Raw genomic sequence first — 20718 nt, forward strand, 5'->3', positions numbered from 1 at the left:
GAATCATCGTCATTCTAACACCGAGAGGAAAACCCTAGATAGGTAGCACAGGTACCAGGAAGAGGGAGGATCTGAGTGATGAAGTGGAGGTTGTACCAAGCCACAGCCCATGAGGGCAACTTCTCATCACAAGAAGCATTTCTGGTTGACCCATTGGGTATCCCAACCCTGGCAGCGGACACACTCTGTATGAGTTCTGATCCATCTTCTGTCGTGTGAAACAAGCTGGGTTTTGTGGCCAGAGCAAAAAGATGATGCTATTTATGTAGCCAGTGGTAGAGGTCTCAGGTACCTGCACTGTAGCTAGGTCATGGAAACAACAGCTGAGAGACATAGAATTCCAGGGGTCGGGTAGGTGGCAACTACAATCTTTTTCATTTGAAAACTTCTTTCTCCTTGACATTTTGACAACCACTGCATTAAAGGGTAAGGAAGTTTTATAGGCGTCCAAGTGGAACCTATATTAGAAATACCAAATTCTTTTACCTCGAGAAATAAAGAAAACAGTTCTCCAGCTTATTTGTATGAATGGGGTTTATCTATCTCCCAAGAAGTAATTTATTTATACTATGCTAGCATCCAAGATAAAAAAGGCATAAAGCTTAAGTCCTTGCCTTAAGAATCTTACCTTGAAAAAGAATAAAATTGCAGCAAAACTACTGCCTTGGCTGCAGACAGAAGGATCATCTCTGGAGAGGAATTTTCCTGTGGGAACAGAGCCTACTCACACTTCCTTGGAAGTGAGGAGTGGACTGAGGCCAAAAAAAGGTGCAAGGCACGTGCACAGAGTTTGCAGCCCCCAGCAGGCTCATTACATGAGTTATTACTGGTTTGACAGTACTGCAGAACTGAGAACTGAGGTGTGTATGTACCTGCAGGCAGTCAACACGCAAACAACTCTTAAGTCATACGATAATTAGTTTACTCTCGATTTATAGAGCTACAAATGAAAAAAAAAAAAAAAAGATTTTGTAATTAAAAGTGTTGAAAGCATGTCAAAAATTTGCAAACAAAACTTGTTATGATTGTGCAAAAACACACAAATTGAAAAATAATTCTGTAATTGAGGAACTGAGTAGCTTTTCTGTTTTCTTACAGGTACAAGTACTGTCTGTCTTAAACTATCTAAATTTAAAACTGTTACTATATATACTATATATACTATAAAATCCAGAAGATTCAGCATTGAAATATTGTTTTTTCTTAAAATAATTGATATTTTCTCAGTCTTGTATCATTCTTGATCACAAAATGGATGTGCAGATATTGTGGTTGACTTCAGTGTAATTTAAGTTGTAACAATGAATGGACTCTTCACATCCAAAAGACAGCGCTGAGCCATTGAAAAGCACACTTTGGGAAGAGCAGGATAAAAAAAGGGATGCATTGATCCAGCAGCCAGCCTGGTTTGGAGCCACACTTGTGTAATTTTGGGTGATGTTAAAGAAGTGAGCATGTCTGCTTCTGCCTGCTGCCAGCCTACGCACCAGTGCGTGTTGAGCACATTGCACGATGCGTGCTGAGGGGAAAACACGAACGCAGGCCCTGCTAAAGCTGAGCTCTCTACAGATGCCTGCTTTGCCCTCAGAGCCAAGCATACATTCCCAAGGACATCAAGGCAGAAGCTGAATTCCAGATGCACCTTATTTACTAAAATACACCTACGGTGCGTACTCACTTTCTGTCAACAAGCAGAAAGCTGCCCGTTATCATTGCCGAACTCCTTCCAAATGTTGTCATCTTCATTTGATTCTATAGCAAGCACTTTTGCACCCAGCACAGCACGTGGTCAACACCCACCTTCAGCTGACCCAAGAATGCCTGCAAGAGCACTGATGGGCACAGCTGCCCCTTGTAAAAGTAGCTTTAACTTTGTACTTGTCCTGTAACAAAATAAAGCATCCTAACATGGAGTGATTTTTGAAAGGACTCCATTTAGGAAGTTGTACAGCAAAACTACTGCCTTGGCTGCAGAAAAGAGGATCATCTCTGGAGAGGAATTTTCCTGTGGGACTGTCTATTCACACTTCCTTGGCAAGTGTGAGGAGTGGACTGAGGCCAAAAAAGGGTACACAGACTTTGCAGCCCCCAGCAGGCTCATCACGTGAGTTTATCCACTTCAATTGGTGGATAAAAATGATACAAATAAGTGCTATTGACAAAGTCAGATTCTAAGCTATGTAAGGGGAGCTCAGGTTCTTTCACCTGAATCACAGAACCATAGAATGGCCTGGGTTGAAAAGGACCACAATGATCATCTAATTTCAACCCCCCTGCTATGTGCAGGGTCGCCAACCACCAGACCAGGCTGCCCAGAATCACAGCCAGCCTGAGATGGAGATCTCCTACCTCCAGAGCAAAATGTGCAGTATGTGGTATTTCTTCTTCTCCATCACCATGATTCTATATCTGTCCAGCTGCAATATGGACGAGAGAAGAACTGGCTTCAAAAAGCCCTGCTGCCAAGACAGAAGGTATGGGCACACAGTAATCAATGCCTCTTCTTTTCTGCTAGGGGAAATGTAGTAAATTCAACCCATAAAATTCATTTGTGCCAAAGCATGAAAAGAGCGATAGCACACATTGAAAAACAGAGGCATAGGTTTTAATCAGTCATCCAATAAGTGTGTCCATTTTATTTAGTTACAAACCCAGTTCTGCTTTAGCTCCACACAAGGTCTTCAGCATCCTTCTCCTCCTATGGACCTCAGATTTTCTAGATACTCTGTGAGAGCCTCCATCTCCGCAAACTCCAGCAGCCTGTTTATTAACTTATCCAGTTCCTCTTTCCCACTCAGAATTTCCTATGGGAAAATAACAGCAGACCAAAGCGTTACAGAGCATACCTCAATACCGTTCTGCACTGGGGACTACTCAGGAGTTCTCACAGAGCTCACTAAGGAGGACTACATATTGAGCATCATTCATTCATATAGCTGGAGAGAAATACACAGAGCCGTAGGTCAGCTCGCCATTTCCTGAAGAAAGGCAGAGAAGTGTAGGCTTCTTGAATTAGCTGTGTTCTATTAGGATGTAAATAGCCATGTGATTTCCCCATATATTTTAAATTATTTTCACAAGGTTACATTTTGCTTTACGTGGCACAGTTAAGTATCCAAGCCTTAACCCTCATAAGCAACCATTACCTTGATATTGCGTGCATCATACGAGATCCTGTGGTCAGTGACTCTGTCCTGGGTGAAGTTGTAAGTACGAATTCTCTCTGACTGGGCTCTCGTTCCCAACTGTAGCAAAGCACCAAAAAACAATAGAACAAGAATTACATCAGTTTCAAAAGCCATGGAAGGCAGAAGGCATTCCCACAAAAGGCAGTGGGTGGGAACCACTGATAACAGTAGCAGCACAATCGATGCCTGCTTCACAGAGGGTGGCAAAGGAGTTCGCTAACATCTGGCCGTCAGAAATGAGCAGAGTAAATGGAGCGGACACAGAGGAGTCCTCTGGTGGTAAGGTGAAGTAGTGCAATCAGTGCAGTGCAAGTAGTGCAATCAAGTCGTGCTCAACTCCAAATGTAGCTTGGCTGCACGGTTAAGCACTGTATTAAAAAGGAGAATTACACGCTGAAAACTACTTAGAGAAATGAGTGTCTACTTGTACGAGCTGCTTTTTTCTTTTAAATTCCACCTGCACTCACATTTGTATTTCAAAAGAAAGGATTTTATATATTCTGAATCGCTATAAAAGGTAATTCACTTTAGCCTGATTTTCTATAGCATTAACATAAATGTAAATCTGAAGTCCTTTAACGCAGCCTTGAGAACTCTCGAGTGAAAATTATTAACAGCAGATAAATGGCTCACCGATTACAGAGACAGAGTTAATAATCTGCAGGAACAATACAGTGACACAGAGCCTGAAGTGAGCAATTAAATAGCTAAGCTGGGAACGGTGGAACGCTGAAGAATTCCGGTATTGCCAAGTATTTTTATTCTTGGTGATCGCTATTGAAGTTTGCACTGCAAACAGCAAAATACTCAAAGAATGGGAAAAGAATGTTGGCACACTTAAGAGGAAAGTACAGCCTACAGCATAACTTGAGGCAACTCGAATTTGAAGTTTCTTCTTTCAGAGGTTACCCAACCCACAGCAAACACACTGATACAGAGCTGTGAAATGGCAGGTTCCTTCATGTACTTGTTTCTCCCAGAAGCAACACCATCTTGTCAAACACCGTGCTTTAGAAACGGCCTAAAATACAACCCCAAGAACTTCTGATCTGAATTTTGGCTGCTGCTCTAGCTGGGTGCTGAGTACTGCTTTTTGGGTAATTTCAGCTACATTCTCTTCTTTCCACCCACAGTCTGTGGTTCATTCATTACCTGAAAATTCTACACTAGGGCTGAGCTGGGATAAGCAAACAACAGATGTGCACTTTCAAAGCAGAGTTAGCATCTTGACACCCAGGATTCTCCTTCGTAAGCACAATTTATTAGACAAAGACACTCAGAGAAACACCCCTACAAAAAAGCACCCTTTCCAAGTTCATCAGTCATCCTTTCTCACCTGCAGTTTCCTGGCACTCTGCTCTTGACTCAGTTGTTTTTCAATGATCTGCTGGTACAGCTTAGCTCTCAGCGTCCTCAGAGCTATTTCCTTGTTCATCTGCTGCGATCTCTCCTGCTGGCACTCAACCACCACCCCTTCACAGTGGAATGTCAGATAGAGCAGAGCAAAAAGCCATTCAAACACAGAACAAACAAGCGAAGTTAATTCAATCACATTAGGCAAATGACACCTTCTAGGAGTGCTCATTTTTAAGGCCTTTCAGCTGCGGGATAAAAAGTCATTTTAACACAATGTCTCAAACCATTAGTCTGCTTTTAAACTCCTCACAGCTGGACCAGGAGCTTTGTTTGGTGCTACAGAAAAGCTAGGGATACTGTGAGATACCATAAAGCAAACAGTTCTCATTGGAATTATCATTCTCTGGAACCGAGGACAGGTTTATTCCAGGTAGCTGTCACATGTTACAAAAGTGAAGTTGCTGAATCTACAAGAGCATGTTTAAAAAAATATAATGTGGGTTTTGAATGTCTTCATCTACATGAGCTCTTGGAAACTGAAAAGTTCCTTATTCTAGAAGAGGAGAGCATCAGAGCCATGCTAGAGAGTCTTAAACTGCATTATAAATAATGAAATAAAATAAAAAGGTCTAGTTTTTTGTTTTTTACTTCCTGTCTGATTTCCAAAATGAAAAGGCCAAAGCCTTTTTTTCAGGTTGGACAGATACAGGCCCACTGAACTTCAGTACAAGTAAATCCTAAGATAGAGTAGTTCAGTACCTATGTCAACTTCCCATCAGCACATGTTTTCTTTCAGCACGTTTTCTTTCCTACTTAACTTTGGATAGCATTATCTAGTACTAAATGGAAATCTTCAAGCTCCTCTTTCTGTCTGCTGCAGCTAGGCAAAGCTCACCCTTAGCTGCCAATAGCTGTTACTCCTGAATACGTCAGCACAAATTATTTACATCTTCCATCCCATCTCCAAGTCCCTCCGTTTATTCTTTCATCCTTCAAAGACAGTGTATTCATTAAGTATAATAGCAGCATGTTGGTCATTGCACCACTACTTAAGCTCCTCTTCTCACACATTGCTTTGTTAGAAGACGACAGAACAAAAAGGGGCTACTGACTTCTTGCTATACGACACAACCTTACAGAGTCACAAGCTTTCATTCCAGAATGCAGACTTAGAGTGCTTAGAATTACCAACCACAGCCAGACTCACCTGTGGGAAGATGTACAATCCTCACAGCACTATCAGTTTTGTTGACGTGTTGCCCTCCTGCTCCTTTGGCCCGGAATGTGTCTATACGCAGATCTTTGGGATCCACTTTAACATCAACCTAGAATCAAAGAAAAATACTATTTTCTGCTCTGCCTAAAATGTTTTGAATGACTTTTCAGTAATAGAGTAAAAAAAATCACTTATTAAAAACCTACTAATTTACAACTGTACCTGAGTATCAGCCACAGTCATTATCATAGAATTACAGAATGGTTTGGACTGGAAGGGAATTTTAAGATCATCTAATTCCAACCCCTGCTATAGACCCTCCCTCCTCCTCCAACCCCTCCCTCCAGACCTCTAGACAAGGCCCCATCCAGCCTGGCATTGAATGCCTCCAGGGAGGGGGCATCCACAGCCTCACTGGGCAATCTGTTCCAGTGTCTCACCACACTCAAAGTCAAGAATTTCTTCCTAATATCTAGTCTAAATCTTCCCTCTGTCAGTTTAAAACCATTTCCCCTTGTCCTGTCGCTACAAGTCCTTACAAAAAGTCCCTCTCCAACTTTCCTGTAGGCCACCTTCAGCTACTGGAAGGCTACCATAAGGTCTCCTTGGAGCCTTTTCTTCTTGAAGCTCTATCAGCCTGTCCTCATAGGAGAGGTGTTGCAGCCCTCTCATCATCTTTGTGGCCCTCATCTGGACCTGCTCTTGCTCCAGATCCCTCAGAAAACAAGGTACGTCTGCATGGGAAGCTGATTAAAATCAGCAGCTAACAGCACAAGAATGAGTTCCATGAGTCAAGCCTGAGGGATTTTTGCAGCATTGATTAAGAACATCAACCTGGGGAAACATTATCCAGATCCAGCTAAGGATAGGAGTCCATGATGACATGAACCAAGTTTGAGCTCAGTGGATAGGAAAGCAACATTCAGATCTGAACCAGTGTTGCAAGGAAAGCACGGCAAGGAAGCAGGAGAATTTGCAGGGAAAGCCTACAAGATCTGGTTTTGGTTATTCTTTGCATAACTTGCTAGTTTAAGTGAGATCTGGTGGTATCAGAAAAATCTCACAAAGACCAACCAACACGCTCATTCAAATGCAAAGCATACAGTCCTTGATCGAACACCAACAATTCAAACGAACAAAAAAGTAGTAAAGGACTTGCTGAGTCACTTTCCTAGGCAACACTGAATATTTTCTTGGATATATTCCCCATCTTAATATGTGACTTAATTTAAAACTGGCTTACTCCAGTTTTGCAGGCACTGGGGCTGAAACGCTCATTGAAACGACCACCGATGTACTCGCTTTTTCAGGCAGTAGCAAACATTTGTAAAGTCGCTTCTGATGACCCATTTAAAATTGTAAGGTACAGAGCCAAGTCCTGCTGCCTTCCAGAACCACAGAGCCTGTGGTTTACTTGCTGGGACTTGCTCAAAGCACTTGGGTTTCAATCAAATCCCCTAACAGTACCGTGGTTTTAAATAACACCCACTCCAGTGCCAGCAACACACTTCCTTGTTGCTGAGATGAACAGATAGTTACCTCCTCTGGCTGAGGGAGCACAATAACTGACATTGTCCCCGTATGAATACGCTGCATTCTCGATGACAGTCCGGTCTCAGGGATTCGTTGGACTCTGTGAGTCCCTCCTTCATATTTCAGATGCCTGTAGACATCATCTCCTGAAATATGAGCAGCTGCATGATGCAACCCACCTATAGAGACAAATAACGCGTGGAAAGTACAGCACAGAAACACAGCTTTGAATGTAGTTGTCTTGACGGAACGTCTGGAGAACCACTGTACCTATCTCAGCTGGCACGTAGTTCAGAATGTCAAAGGTCCAGCATTTATAGTCCGCATAGTTCTGGTACATCTCAAACATTTCTTTAGTGAACTGTTGGCAGATGTCACCTATAAATATAAAGGCGCTACAACATAAATAGCAGTTTGCAAAACGGCAGCCGCGGGTTTTAAGATTTAACTGCAACTGTATTCGTGCTCATAAAACAGATTAATGCTGATAATAAATAATACAGATTAAGGAAGTGTGACTTTATGCCACTGAAGTGTAAAAATGCATTAAGAATAACCCGTAAGAGCCTTAAAAAGTTGGATGAAGGTTCGGAGTAATCTTTACTTTGCTGACCTCCAGTTGTTCTGCCAGCTGTCACTTCTAATATAACATGACTTTTATCATACTTCTCCTTTGGCACTAGAAGCTGGAAAAGCTGAAAAGAGAAAAGAAGGGGAGGAAAAAAAAAAGAATGTCACCATCTCTTTCACGACTGTATCTCCTTTTAATGAAGTTTACAGCCAGCCTTCACAAATACGACAGCTTGAGCACGCGCAGCCACGGATTTCTATTGGCAAATGAGTAAGTAGGACTAAAAACTGTCCAAGTCCAAAGGCTGTTGCAGCTCGGTGCAGTTGGTGTGGAAATGGGATACGTTGGTGCATCCACAGGAAAGCTAGCTGAAAATTCGATCCTACAGCATCAGGTGCCAGGTCACCCACTGCAGCCCCAACTACCTTTGAGCACAAAGTTACCAGCTATTGCCCAGCCACTTTTCACACAAACATGAACCTTACATTTCAGAAGGTTCTATTTCCCCATTTTCTCAATCTCGACATAGAAATGAGCCCAAACACAGAGCTTTCTACCGAACTTTTTCAGCTTCTCTGCTTATAATTAATGTACCCACTCATGGGGAGCTGCCAGCTGAAGAGAAAATGAAATATTGAAAGTTCCAATCAGAAACCTTTTCAAGAATGCACGCTCTGCTGCCACAAGCAGTTGCTTGGATGTCACGCAAGGTCTCAACAGCACAGACAGCTTCATATCCCCTTCAGCATCTCCAGACGGACAAGCAAGCAAGCAGAAATGCCTAAAATAATAAGCTTCTAAGATGCATTTGTCAGTAAGAAGCTTACCAGTAATTAATGTTGCCATGTCTTCTCAGGGAAAATAGAGAAGCTGGCCTTCTGTTTCATTAAATGCAAGTGTCAGAGTCTATTGGCAGATCACAAAGGAACATTTTCCTGACATTTATTTATGAAGCTGTGTATTTTTACCTCAGGCTCACCTTTCTGCACAGCGTGTTGATTTTTTTATTGAGGGTTTCCTTCTCTTCTAAGGCAAGCTCTAGCAGTTGCTTCTCTTCTCTGCTGCCTAGCTCTAAATTCCAACAATAGGAATAGATGTTAGCCAATCTTACTTAGCTTACAGCAGATTGTAATACAGCTGTCAAAAGACACACTTTACAGCATTGAAAAGCTTGCAGTGCATGCAGTTTCATTTTGCCAGCATGAAATATCAAAGAAGAGCAGTTCAAGCCAGGATGTGTATTGCTAACTAAATGACTGCATTTTCCAGAGGTGCTGGAAGGAGCTGCAGATATATTACTTCCCAGTCTCTTGGCTATGACTCCAAGTCTGCATCACACAAGTGCCAGTTCCACCTGACAGTTACTTGCTGCCAATTATAGTATACTGGCAGTTATGTGACAGAGACTGACAGTGCAGAGGTAAACCCACCAAGAGATTTAACAAAATATGTCAAAAACACGCCTGGAGAAAAGAATGCCTCAGTTTTCTTTACCACTATTTCACATGCAACAAGACTTTCCATTTCTAGACTAGTGTAGAAACTGCTATCTGTGCAGCACTTTGCAGCCAGTTCATTAGGATAAGCATTAAAAATGTAAGTATGATGACAATTACAAGGGTTTTAACCTTCTGCCTCCTGCTAATCAAGCAATCAATGAGATATGAGATTTATGGCTTCAGCCATCAGGATGTGGAAGACCTCACTTTAACTCTGCTTTGCTTGAAGAGCTTCCCTTCCCATCTGCTCAGCCTAGAGGAGTATTTTGTCCAGTTTTGAGCTCCCCAGTATAGAAAAGGCATGGAAATACTGGAGTGAGTCTAGCTAAGAGCCACAGAGATAGTCCAGGATTGAAACAAAGAAAATATCAGGAGAGGTCAAGAAAACCATCCCTGGATGCATTCAAGGCCAGGCTGGATGTGGCTCTGGATAGCCTGGTCTAGTAGTTGGTGACCCTGCCCGTGGGAGGGGAATTGAAAGTAGATGATCTTTTAGGTCTTTTTCAACCCAGGCTCAAGCTATGATTCTATGAAACTGGGTTTGTTCAGCCTTAAGAAGAGCAGACTGAGGGGAGTTTTTATTGCTGTGTACAACTAACTCACAGAACGATGCTGAAAAGTTCAAGACAAAGTCTTTTCAAAGTATATTGTCATAAAACAAGACAGAAGCTGGAGCATGGGAAATTCTGATTAGGTATTAGGAAAATTATTTTGATTCTGAGGGTTATCAGACACTGAAATGGGCCCTGGGAAGCTGTAGGATCTCTGTTCTTGGATCTATTCAACTGGACAAGTCTGCAGTCAGGCTGCTCTAAGCAGTCCTGCTGTGAGTAGAACATCAATCAAAACCACTTCCAGAAGTCTCCTTCAACCTGATCAGTTCTACAGTTCTGTGATTCAGCTGCACTCTCCTACATTTTAGAGCTGCAAAACATTCTCAAAGCTAACAGAAGCTCCAAATCTTTTCTACTACAGAGGCTCCAGATTAGAATAATGGATGATGCCAATCACTTAGCACGAGATCATGCACTAAACAGACTGTTAAAAGATGGTTGGAGACAAAACCTAAATGCCAGAATTGGGAGCACCCCTTCATTTTTTTCTCCTCAGCAACAAGTCTCAAGAACGGAGCGGGCTGAGATGTTGAACCAGCCTTGCATACCGGACAAGGATAGTGGCAGCTCCTTCATATTGTGCTTTATAATTTACATTCCATGTTGGTTTGTTGGTTTATTTTGTTTTTCTTTAAATAAAATACGGCAGATCAACACATGAGCCTGGCATCCTCTGTACTTAAGGCAAGAACTATATAGATAATCCTACCTGTATGTCACAGCTCCAGCCAAAAGATAGCACTGAACAGAAGGCTTCTAGGTGGTCTGAAAAGCATCCTTATGGATTAGTTGAATAGAAAGTATCAGATGAGGTATTGTCAGCAGAGATGGAAGAATGGGCTGGTGGCAAGAAGCTTGAGGTACAAATGACTGGTGTCCCATTCCTACCTCCTCCCTGACGTTTATCAATTCACATTCACAGAATTACAGAATCACAGAATGGCCAGGGTTGGAAGAGACCTCAAGGATCATGAATCTCCAACCCCTCTGCCTGAGGTACTGGAACTGGAGAGGTTGTGGATGCTCCATCCCTGGAGGTGTTCAAGGCCAGATAGGATGGGGCCCTGGGCAGCCTGATCTAGTATTAAATGGGGAGGTTGGGGGCCCTGCCTGTGGCAGGGGAGTTGTAGATTCATGAGGCCCCTTCCAACCCTGGCCATTCGTGATTCTGTAAAGTGTTTTCTATAATCACTGTTTCTAAAGCACAAACATACCCACTTATTTCCAAAACTGAGGAATACAGGTATTTTCTATCTTTCTTAAGAGGCAGGAAATGTTAGCAGCTATGTTTCTACAAGCTTTATTTCAACATGGCTTTTGCTGATGCGTCAACTTTCCATGCTTCTTTCTCCCAGAATTACCAGGAACTTCAATCCTCCTCCTCTTAAGCTGCTACATATTCATTTCTCCCCTTCTTTGCTTTTCCCTTCCTTTACTGTATTAGTGTAAGTCCCATTTTCTCCAGGTCACTGTTTCTCTTTCTTATCTTAATGTCTGTTTTGGTGCAGCAGAATGCAACATAATATCGAAAAGCAGCAGCTTTTTGGATAACCATCAACTTTCCCTGTAGCACTTCTCAAATATCCTCCAAGACCTATTAAATGTTGCTATTTACGTTGGAAGCTGTCAATTCAGGACCAAATTATGGCAGTTCACGTAGCTTGCTTAATAAGCATCAAACTGGCTAGTTGGAATCCCATTTTAAGTGGCATGGCTGTAGTCTGTGTCTATTCAACAGGCAAGACTTGCTGATGTTTATCCTTCAGTTCGTACTGCTCTTGGCGCTACCAAAAAAGAACCTAAAGCAAACATTTCCAAACTATTTCTGCAAGATGCATAGTCCTCAGAGTCCAAACAGCCCCTACTTTCCCAAGCTGGCTGCATTAAGACCTGCATTAAGAGAAATAGCATAAAAATAAAAGGAAATGTCTGGATCTAGAAAGCCTTAAAAGGCCTCAAGCTCTCAGGAACAGACAAGAACAGAGAGAGTTCCAGAGTTGGCTTAATTCATTTAAAAGCTCTCCATAAAGGCTGAGCAATGAGGTTTATCACAAGCAAAGCCACTCTTTCAAAATGAGTAAGTAGATGTGCACTCCTTACCTCTACACATGGTTTCTAATTCCCGGAGCTCGCCTTCAGCCTCTTTGATTTCTTGAAATGCAGTTGCAACTGGGGATAGATCAGCACTTCTTCTCCTCAGGGTCCTTTGCTCAAATTCATTTTTTGAATCAGCATTTAGCAGACTATTAACCTGCTGGTATTCCTTGCTTAGAGTTTCCAGATACTTCTGCACAGCCTCATGCTTCCACAATGCTCGAGAGTCCTGATGCTTCTTCCTAAGCCAACCATGAAATGCCAGACTGAATCTAGCCGTGTCCAGCAAAGAATCTGGCCTCCAAAATCCACAGCTGTGCAGCCTCATCACACAACTCATCTTCTTTGCAACAGAAGAAAGATGGGAATTGTGAAGCTGACCAGTACAGTAGAAACTGGAAAGCAGGTTCTTGAAAAAACAGACACTTTGTGGAGGTTTCATATTGTTTCTTATTCTTCCACCACCTGAAATTAGCAGTATGAGACATGGAGCACTTTCACTATCTATAGAAAAGCATTTGGTTAAAATAATAATAATAAAAATCCAACCTGTATCAAGCCCAAATTCTGTTCTTGACTACACCAACACGAATTGAACCGTTATGGACAGAACTATTCATTTCATTAATTTAAACTAGAAAATCTTATCAGCAACATTGTACCAGCAGGGGGTTGGAAAAATCTTTTCCCTCACCTCCTCAGTGTTTATACTGTAGAAGATCTACTCTAGATGCTGCTTTACAGACAACAGCTTCATTTGCCATACTTCTCACTGCAGAAACTGAACCATTTCCTGCCTTACTGGCAAAACTAAAATGCTGTAGTGAGAAAACACATCTACATTGCAGACATCAAATTCTATATAAAGAAGGCACAAAATATGCAGTATATGCAATATCATACCCACTACCATAAGAGGATACAACTTTGGCAGGTGGACATCAGCAATATCAGGGTGATTTTGCAAAAGGTTAGTCAGTGGGACTACAATATACTTGCAAGAAATTACTTATCCATGTAAGTCTTATGTCAGATATGGGAGCAGTGCTTTATTTCCTTCCCATGATACACTTGTAGGTAAGGGACAGACATATTTTCTATCAGAAGTGTGAGTACAAACATGGTACTCTGAAATCCAGTCCCTTTATTTTTGCATGGTACTTGATGCACGGTTTTGCAGGACACAGGCTACCCTTAGTGTCACTGTTGCTTTGCTCATCCTACTTACTTTCATCCATGGATTCTGTAACAAAGGAATGTCCTGTAACAGCAATGTACAGTAAAAAAAGGTATTGCATCTTGCTGGCACAGACATCTATTTCACTGCCTACACAAACTGGAAGAGCTAGAGAGAGAGGGAAGGGCCTCTATTCTTCTTCTGCACATTCCCCAGGTTCCCCAGGGCTGGCAGGCACTATCAAACTCACAGCTGCACCTTTAAGGACAATCTGATTTACAGAAAGCCAACAGTAATCTTTATGGATTGTTCCAGTGACTGAGTAGTAGAGGGACACCACTTCCTTCACCAGCAATAAGTCAGAATACACAAGTCAGACTCATCATCTGCACTCCTGGACTTAGTTCCTCAGGGACACGTGTTGGACTTAACTCCAAAACATTTAATTTTGCTGATGTCAGTGGTGTTGCCTCTACTTACTGCAAGTCAGAATGGCCACTCATCGTCCAGTCAAGTGGTAACCACTGTTAAGAGAAATATTGCTGTAGTTAGAACTAACAACGTGTGTAAATAAGAACTATTTCATTGTAGAGTTCTGCCTGAGCTTTCAGGAGTAAAATACTCACTTTCAAATACCTAAGGAACTAAGCAACTGCATGACACCAATCAGAGATCTTGAAATAGATTTTTTTTATTATTATTTTGACAAAACAAAGTTGTTTCCTCCTTAGAGAGATGCTGTCATCCTGCATTTGTGCAGAAATAAGCCCACATAAAACTTTTACAGAGCCACGTACAGCAGACTGCCTATTAACTGCTTCTCAAACTAGCTCTTAGTGACTTTCTTAACATGACAAAATTACCCAGTGAGCAGCATAAACACATCACAAATCAAAACCAGTCTGTAAAAACGACAGCTGCAATCGTCTCATTACAAAAATAAATACATCAGCTCACTTCTAGTTAAGGGACAAATATCAATGCTAAGCTTTTAAAAATCACTTCTAATGATCAAGGATACTATTAACTCAGTGAAACCGATTCCTTTGAGATGCATAAGAATACATATGCAGGGAGGAGTTTCAGTAATGCAGCCTCAGAGAGGTGCCTCCAAGGCTTCGTGGGCCCTCAGCCCCCTTTTCATAGCCCTCTGCATCCCACCTCAGCTACACCAAGCAGCCCTCCTGCCAAAGGCAGGCACAGAACCCTGTGCAGCCCTCTCCAGTGCAGGGCTCGCTGGGAGAGCTGGAGGGCAACCCCGTGAGCCAGAGGCTGGCAGGCAGCTACCGGTGGTTGCCTTGGCTCGACTGGGCTCAGCCTCTGCAACACAGAGCGGGCAGAGAGGGTTTCACGTCGCACACAGAGCCTACAAACTTACCCTCCCCAATTGGAAGCGCCAGACAGGTCCTGCCTTACATCAGGAGGCCATTGCAGACAGGAAGTAAAGCGGAAAGACTCGCACTCCCAGCATGCCTGCTCACAGACACAACTCCCGGCGTGCTGCAGCAGCTGCCTGTCTTGGCCGTCCCTCTGTCTGTCTGTCCTTCCAGCACATTGCTCTCCTCCAGCCCGCGGATGCAATCACCCTGGGAGCAGCGATCACAGATTTGCAAGCATGGCTTTAACAGCTTTACAAGTAAATTATGAAATGCTAGCTCCAAAATAATTTTTAAAAGATCTTACAAGTAAATCTAGATCCACATTCTCAATATTTTCTTCACAGCTGCATAGTTACACACACTTTGTCTAGCACACCAACAAGTGGGAATAGTCCTGTTTCCAAGTTCTGTGCTGTTACATAAGCGGACTTTCCTGTGTACGTTCCCAAAACATGGGCTGAAAATACCCCGAGTTGCAAATCTGGTTATTCAGAGATTGTTGTTTTACGTAAACTCAAGTCAAAGTTCAACTTCATGTCAGAGCTGGCTATAATAATACTTCATATGAATTAGTACTACACTGCACAAGACAAACACCACTCATAAAATGCTGCTAAACACAACCGTTCTCATTATTAAGCTAACAGGCAGTTGTATAATCTGTTTGATATTATCCATACCCCTCATTATATTCACTTTCTAAAAAGACTTCACATAACAATGTTTTTTATACCTATAATCACCCAAAAGGTCAATTTACTCCTATGTATGTCACAGAAGGAAAGTGTACTCAAACCTCAGATGAAAAACTCCCTGAAACTGTCTTATGTTCTCCTTAGGTGCACAGCTTGCACTAAAAAGTCCTTCTCTCTTCTGAAGTTTGCTTCTTTTACAGTAACTTTCCCTATCTTTTTTATGCTTTAGCAAATCCAACTCCACTGTAAAAGCCTTAGAGAACACTGGGTTTTAGGTTTCTTTCTTCTTAGTTGCTGTCATTCAACAGGATTATATATATATATATATATATATATATATATATATATATTAACATTGTATTTGGCACATATAAAATCAACATGTTTTGGTGAGGTAAATACACCTAAAAGGCTGAAAATGAGATGATGGGAAGATCTGTACCAAACTTTACCAGCATATGAATGATAACCAGCCTCTTGTTTCACTCTCAGGGCTGCTCCTGGCTCTGCTCAGCCCTTCAGGAGGATAGGAGGCAAAGGGAACAGACTACAAAACAGCCTCAGAAACCAGGAGCCATCCCAGAGCCCATCCAATTTACAAAGAGGCCGCAGCAAAAATCCCCCTGCAGTCTTCCAGGAGCCTTCAATCTGACACTTAAAAATCTTGAAAAGGTGATCTACGGGCAATCAACCAAAAAGCTAATAAGAACATGAAAACTAAAGGCAGGCCATGCACTCAAAATTACAAAACAGATTGAAAAAGGAGAGGGTAGGCCAAGAAAAATCACATCAGCTCCTACTGCAGCCAGAAACAACTATTACATTAAACCCTCTGATTAAAAGCAATCGTGATTCAGTTTTCACTATCCTTGCTGGCAGTTCTTTAACTTAACTCTACGCGTGATAGTACAGGCTAACAGATTCTCAGCACTCCCCAGCAGCCAGCAGACTGGACACGGGCTGGACTCAGGAGACATATTCCTCATATCTCATAATAACAGTGAATAGGAAACACTCTTTCCTTCTATTTCCAGGATGTTTGAAACGGAATAAGGGAACTGAGTATAAAAGATGGGAAATTCCATTTCTGTCTGTGCTTCCTCCTCCCTTACGGTTCGTTTTGGCCTATGGAGCTGGTGAGGCCCATGGCTTGCAGCTGGTACTCAGGGCAGGGTGCTGCTGCCCTCAGCCAGGGAATGGGACATGGCACTTGGGATGTGCTTTTAAATTTAAGTCTGGCAACTCTAAGCTGTCAACTTGATTTCAAAATGAGGGACAGCAGGATGAGAGAGGGGTCCACATCTACTCTGCCCTTGTGAGGCCCCATCTGGAGTACTGCATTCAGGCCTGGGGCCCCCAGCAGAAGAAGGATGAGGAACTGTTGGAGTAAGTCCAGAGGAGGGCTATGAAGATGATCAGAGGGCTGGAGCACCTCTCCTATGAAAACAGGAGGAGGGAGCCAGGCTTGTTTAGCTTGGAGAAGAGAAGGCTCTGGGGAGACCTCATTGAGGCCTTCCAGTACTTGAGGGGAGCTTATAAGGAGGAGGGGGACCAACTTTTCACACAGTCGGATAGTAAAAGGACAAGGGGGGTTGCAGGAGGCTATACTAAAAGAGGGGAGATTTAGATTAGATATCAGGGACGATGACTCAACCACTCCCCGGGCAGCCCATTCAAGTACCTAACTGTTTTTTCAGAGAAGAAATTTTCCCTAATATCCAATATGAATCTCCCCTGGCACAAGTTGAGGCCATTCCCTCTAGTCCTATTGCTAGTTACACAGAAGAGGCCGACCCCCACCTCACCACAACCTCCCTTCAGGTATTTATAGAGAGTGATAAGGTCTCTCCTGAGCCTCCTCTTCTCCAGACCAAACAATCTTAGTTCCCTCAATCGCTCCTCATAAGAGTTGTGTTTGGATGTTGCTTCCCGCTTTTGACCTAAATAATCTGTTGACAGACTTCTGAATTCTTTCTGTTTGTAGGGAAAACTGGTGACAGAATCACACATGCCTTGAATACAGCCCTGTTTATTAACAAAGCCTGTAGAAAGCGCTTTGTTTGGCCAAGCGCAGTGGGATTAAATGACAAGAAGTTTTCCTGACTGTACTTCCAAACCTCACTTTCAACCAGCCCTCTGCCCCCCCCCCCAACGCTCATTTCTATCTTTAGACTCTCTCAGCTAGTCTAAAATTGTTTCTTTACTGCCAGCTTGCTCTCCTTTTCTTGCTGCTTTCAACATGGATTTGTAATACAGACACATGTTGAAATGCAGATCAAATGCCTGCCTCTCATTTGCAGTTTTGCCTGATTACAGATGGCATTTGTTCCAGTATTTGGACTAGCAGAGAATTGACACTTTGCTATAAAGGACAGCCTTACTGTCTCAGACAAAAGGTTCACTGAGCACAGTATTCACCTGACCATCCTGGAGGTGCTTCTGTTTACCACAGAAACCAATCAAAGGCATAAAGCCTTCTGCAAGGACAGAAAATCTGAGTTCATGAAGCCATGGCTCCAACTAGTTACAATCAGTGCTAATTCAGTGCTGTGGTGCAGACCTTGAAAATGATGCAGCAGAGCTGTCCTTGTCAACAGACACCTGCTCGGAAAAAAATTCAGACACCGAGACCCTGAGTTAGGCGAAAGGAACAAAAGGAAAGACCAATGTCCATGGGCTTTAGCAAGGCTTGTGAGAAGTCAAAGGACACTGCTTAGAATTTGCTGTCTCAGCCATACCACTACTTGCTTTGTGTAACCAAATACAGCCTGTTAAGTGTACAGCCTTCCTAATTGTTATCTCCACATGCTTGCTTTGCTATGCACATCCACTAAGCTCATCACCTGAGCAGTAGAAATCACAGAATGGTTTGGGTTGGAAGGGACTTTTAAGATCATCTAGTTCCAACCCCCTGCTGTAGGCACGGACACCTCCCTCTGGACCAGGCTGCTCACAGCCCCATCCAGCGTTGCCTTGAATCTTTCCACAGCCTCTCTGGGCAACCTGTTCCAGTGTCTCACCACCCTCACAGTCAAGAATTTCTTCCTAATATCTAGTCTAAATCTACCCTCTGTCAGTTTAAAACCATTTCCCCTTATTCTGTTGCTGTATGCCCTTATAAAAGTAAGTAGGTGATAACCATGTTATTATAGGAATAATATTATTTTAAAACACAAATTTAAAAAGTAGTTACACAGGGACTCTAATTGAAGCTGCTTAATTCTGCCCGCACGATCTTTTTAATTGATTGCAATTCTGACAGCTTAACCAGTTTCCCTCCCAAGGAAGCACCCCCATGCTGTGTAGATTCAGTGCTGCTGGCTTGCTCTTTAGCTTTGCAAAGATCCATTTAAAAACTACTTCTGCAAATAACGAGGAAAAAATCATTTTCAAAAGACTTTAAGCCTCCCTTGTCTGAGGAGCCAAGCCACGACAAAACACTGTTCTAAGCATGCACGGTAGTGCCGGGAAGCTTTGTATAAGCAACTGAACAAAGAGTTGATGCCATAGATGACATCCCAAAGGCCGGGGTGGCGACTCACCCAGAGCCCAGCTTGACAGCGGGCACCAACAGCGGGTTATGAGGGCCTGAAGAGAGGGGGAGGCTGCGAGGAGACAAAGAGATTTTTTGCCTTATCTCAGCACGGCCGGGCGAGGCCAAGCGCTGAAAGGAGAAAAAAAAAAAAAAAAGCATCCAGTTTCGAAGGCTTTGAAATAGCCATGACTCAGGGCTTCAGCGAGCCGGAGTTATTTTTACACCTTCTGAGGGCAGCAGTCCCCTTCCTCCCCGTCCCCGTCCTCCTTTTCTTCCTCCTCCTCTTCCCCCACTCGGGGCGCTTTCGAGGACCCCTCGCCTCAGTGTGCGGCCGAAGGGGAAGCCAGCAGGAAACAACCAAGCGCTGCCCTCAAAACGAAAAAAGCAAACCCCGACCCAACCAACCCCTCACACCGCGGGGAGAGGAGGGCGGGAGACAAGCAGCCCGCCGCCACCCGCCCCCCCACTCCTCGCCGTGCTGCGGTGCGCATGCGCGGCGGGGGACCCCGGCCGCCATTTTGCAGCGTCAGTCGGGCGGCGAGGCCTCCCCGGCAGCTGCGCAGAGGAGCCGCGCTCGTGCGCTGCGCCCGAGGGGAGCCGGCGGGGCGGGCGGTGCAGGCCAATGAGTTGAAGAGTCGCCGCCGCTCGCCCGTGAGCCGACTTGGGGATCGCCTTTTCCTTTCCCCCGCCTCCTTTCCTTTCCTCGCAGCGACAGCAGCTCCTCACAACCTCGAGCCGCGCTGCCCCGCGGCCGCCCGCCCGCATCATGCCGTCCGTGCCGCTGCCGCCCAAGGAGAGCAACCTTTTCAAGCGGATCCTGGTGAGCCCCCGGCCCGTCCTCCTCCCGCCGCGCGCCGCCGGTTCCTGCTCAGCGGGGAAGGATGCGGCTGTCGGGGCTGCCGCCGCCTCCTTGTCCCGGCTCGTCCCCGCTTCCTCCCTTTGTCTGCGGCCGCCGAACAGGCCGTGCGGCGGCCGGGAGGGGAGGGAGGGACCCGCAATCGTCGCCGCCGCTCCCCGGCTTCGCGGCTCTCCGCCCGCAGCGCTAACTCCGGGCCGCTCTTCGGCCGCCGCTCCGTCTCTCCCCGCTCCTCCCGCCGCAAGCGGGCGGCAGCGGCCCTGGAGCGGGGGGTGGCGGAGGCGGAGAGCTGTCAGCCCCGGGTCAGTGCCGCCGGGAGACGGCGGGGAAAAGCATCCCGGCTCCGAAATGCCGTAGGTTTCCACGTGCCGAGCTGCAGAGCTCTGTCTGAATCGCCATCCGCGTCCCTTTGAGACATCGTGGTGGTTTTAAAGAAACAAGTCGTTTAACTTCCATTCGAACAGCTTCGTTTTCTACGCTGTTAAGGCTTCTGGAAGATCGCTCCGCTCCCTGGGTAAAGCCCGTTCCTCAGGAGCTTTTCGGTGTGATAGTGAGGGAGCTGCGGCCTCAGAGAAGTTAAGGCTCCCGGTGCCATTTGGCCTTCTGCAGGCAGAGCTGTGCACAGCTGGCAGTGCGAGTTTCTTTGGTTGTAACCGAGCTTGTTGGGTTAAATGCAGTGATTTCAGGGAGCTGATCTCAAAGCAAACATAGTGTATAAGCCTCCATGCTCTGTGACTGGTGCGTTTCAGCAAGAGTTTCTGAGTGTTTTCTTTTGTTTGTTTTAGGTAGTTCGTAGGTGTGTGTGTGTTTTTGGTTTTTTTTTTAAGACTTAATGGTGCTTAAGGGTAATTTGTTGCTTACTGCATGCCTATGGTATGCATCCTAGTAAGTCATTCTAGCACTCCTCTCTGCTAAAAATAAGTCACTAATATTAGAACAGTTAAGTGATTCTTACTAGTAGCAAACAAGCTCACAGTAGCAATCACTTCTGAACTTCTTAAAAAT

General features: G+C 44.2%; 2 protein-coding genes across 8 annotated transcripts in view; one reads left to right on the forward strand and one right to left on the reverse strand.

Annotated features, from left to right (window-relative positions):
- Positions 1-2583: 2583 nt before the first annotated feature.
- On the reverse strand, positions 2584-20013 carry MTRF1 (mitochondrial translation release factor 1). 5 transcript variants are annotated; one of them, XM_085215798.1, is made up of 12 exons: positions 19660-20006; positions 14627-14834; positions 13729-13772; positions 12078-12536; positions 8844-8935; positions 7907-7988; positions 7564-7671; positions 7300-7472; positions 5752-5869; positions 4525-4661; positions 3147-3245; positions 2584-2804 (listed from the first exon to the last, which is right to left on the reverse strand). In XM_085215798.1, the coding sequence occupies exons 4-12, from the start codon at positions 12511-12513 to the stop codon at positions 2682-2684; spliced, it is 1368 nt and encodes a 455-aa protein (XP_085071924.1). In that variant the 5' UTR covers positions 12514-12536; positions 13729-13772; positions 14627-14834; positions 19660-20006; the 3' UTR covers positions 2584-2681. The 5 variants fall into 5 exon arrangements, with proteins under 5 accessions (XP_085071924.1, XP_085071923.1, XP_010727146.1 ...); XM_085215797.1 differs by lacking the exon at positions 13729-13772 and having other exon boundaries at positions 19660-20002; XM_010728844.4 differs by lacking the exons at positions 13729-13772; positions 19660-20006 and adding an exon at positions 18865-18880.
- The window catches only part of NAA16 (N-alpha-acetyltransferase 16, NatA auxiliary subunit), a 63238-nt gene continuing 61867 nt past the window's right edge, over positions 19348-20718 (forward strand). For 2 of the 3 annotated variants that reach the window (XM_085215792.1, XM_085215795.1), the window contains exon 1: positions 19348-19677. In XM_085215792.1, the coding sequence (XP_085071918.1) occupies positions 19624-19677 (54 nt within the window). In that variant the 5' untranslated portion in view covers positions 19348-19623. The remainder of the gene's footprint in view (positions 19678-20718) is intronic. The other variant, XM_085215794.1, reaches the window with a different exon arrangement.

Source organism: Meleagris gallopavo, chromosome 1 (genome assembly GCF_905368555.1).
Source record: "Meleagris gallopavo chromosome 1, MGAL_WU_HG_1.1, whole genome shotgun sequence".
In the NCBI taxonomy this organism is placed as follows: domain Eukaryota; kingdom Metazoa; phylum Chordata; class Aves; order Galliformes; family Phasianidae; genus Meleagris; species Meleagris gallopavo.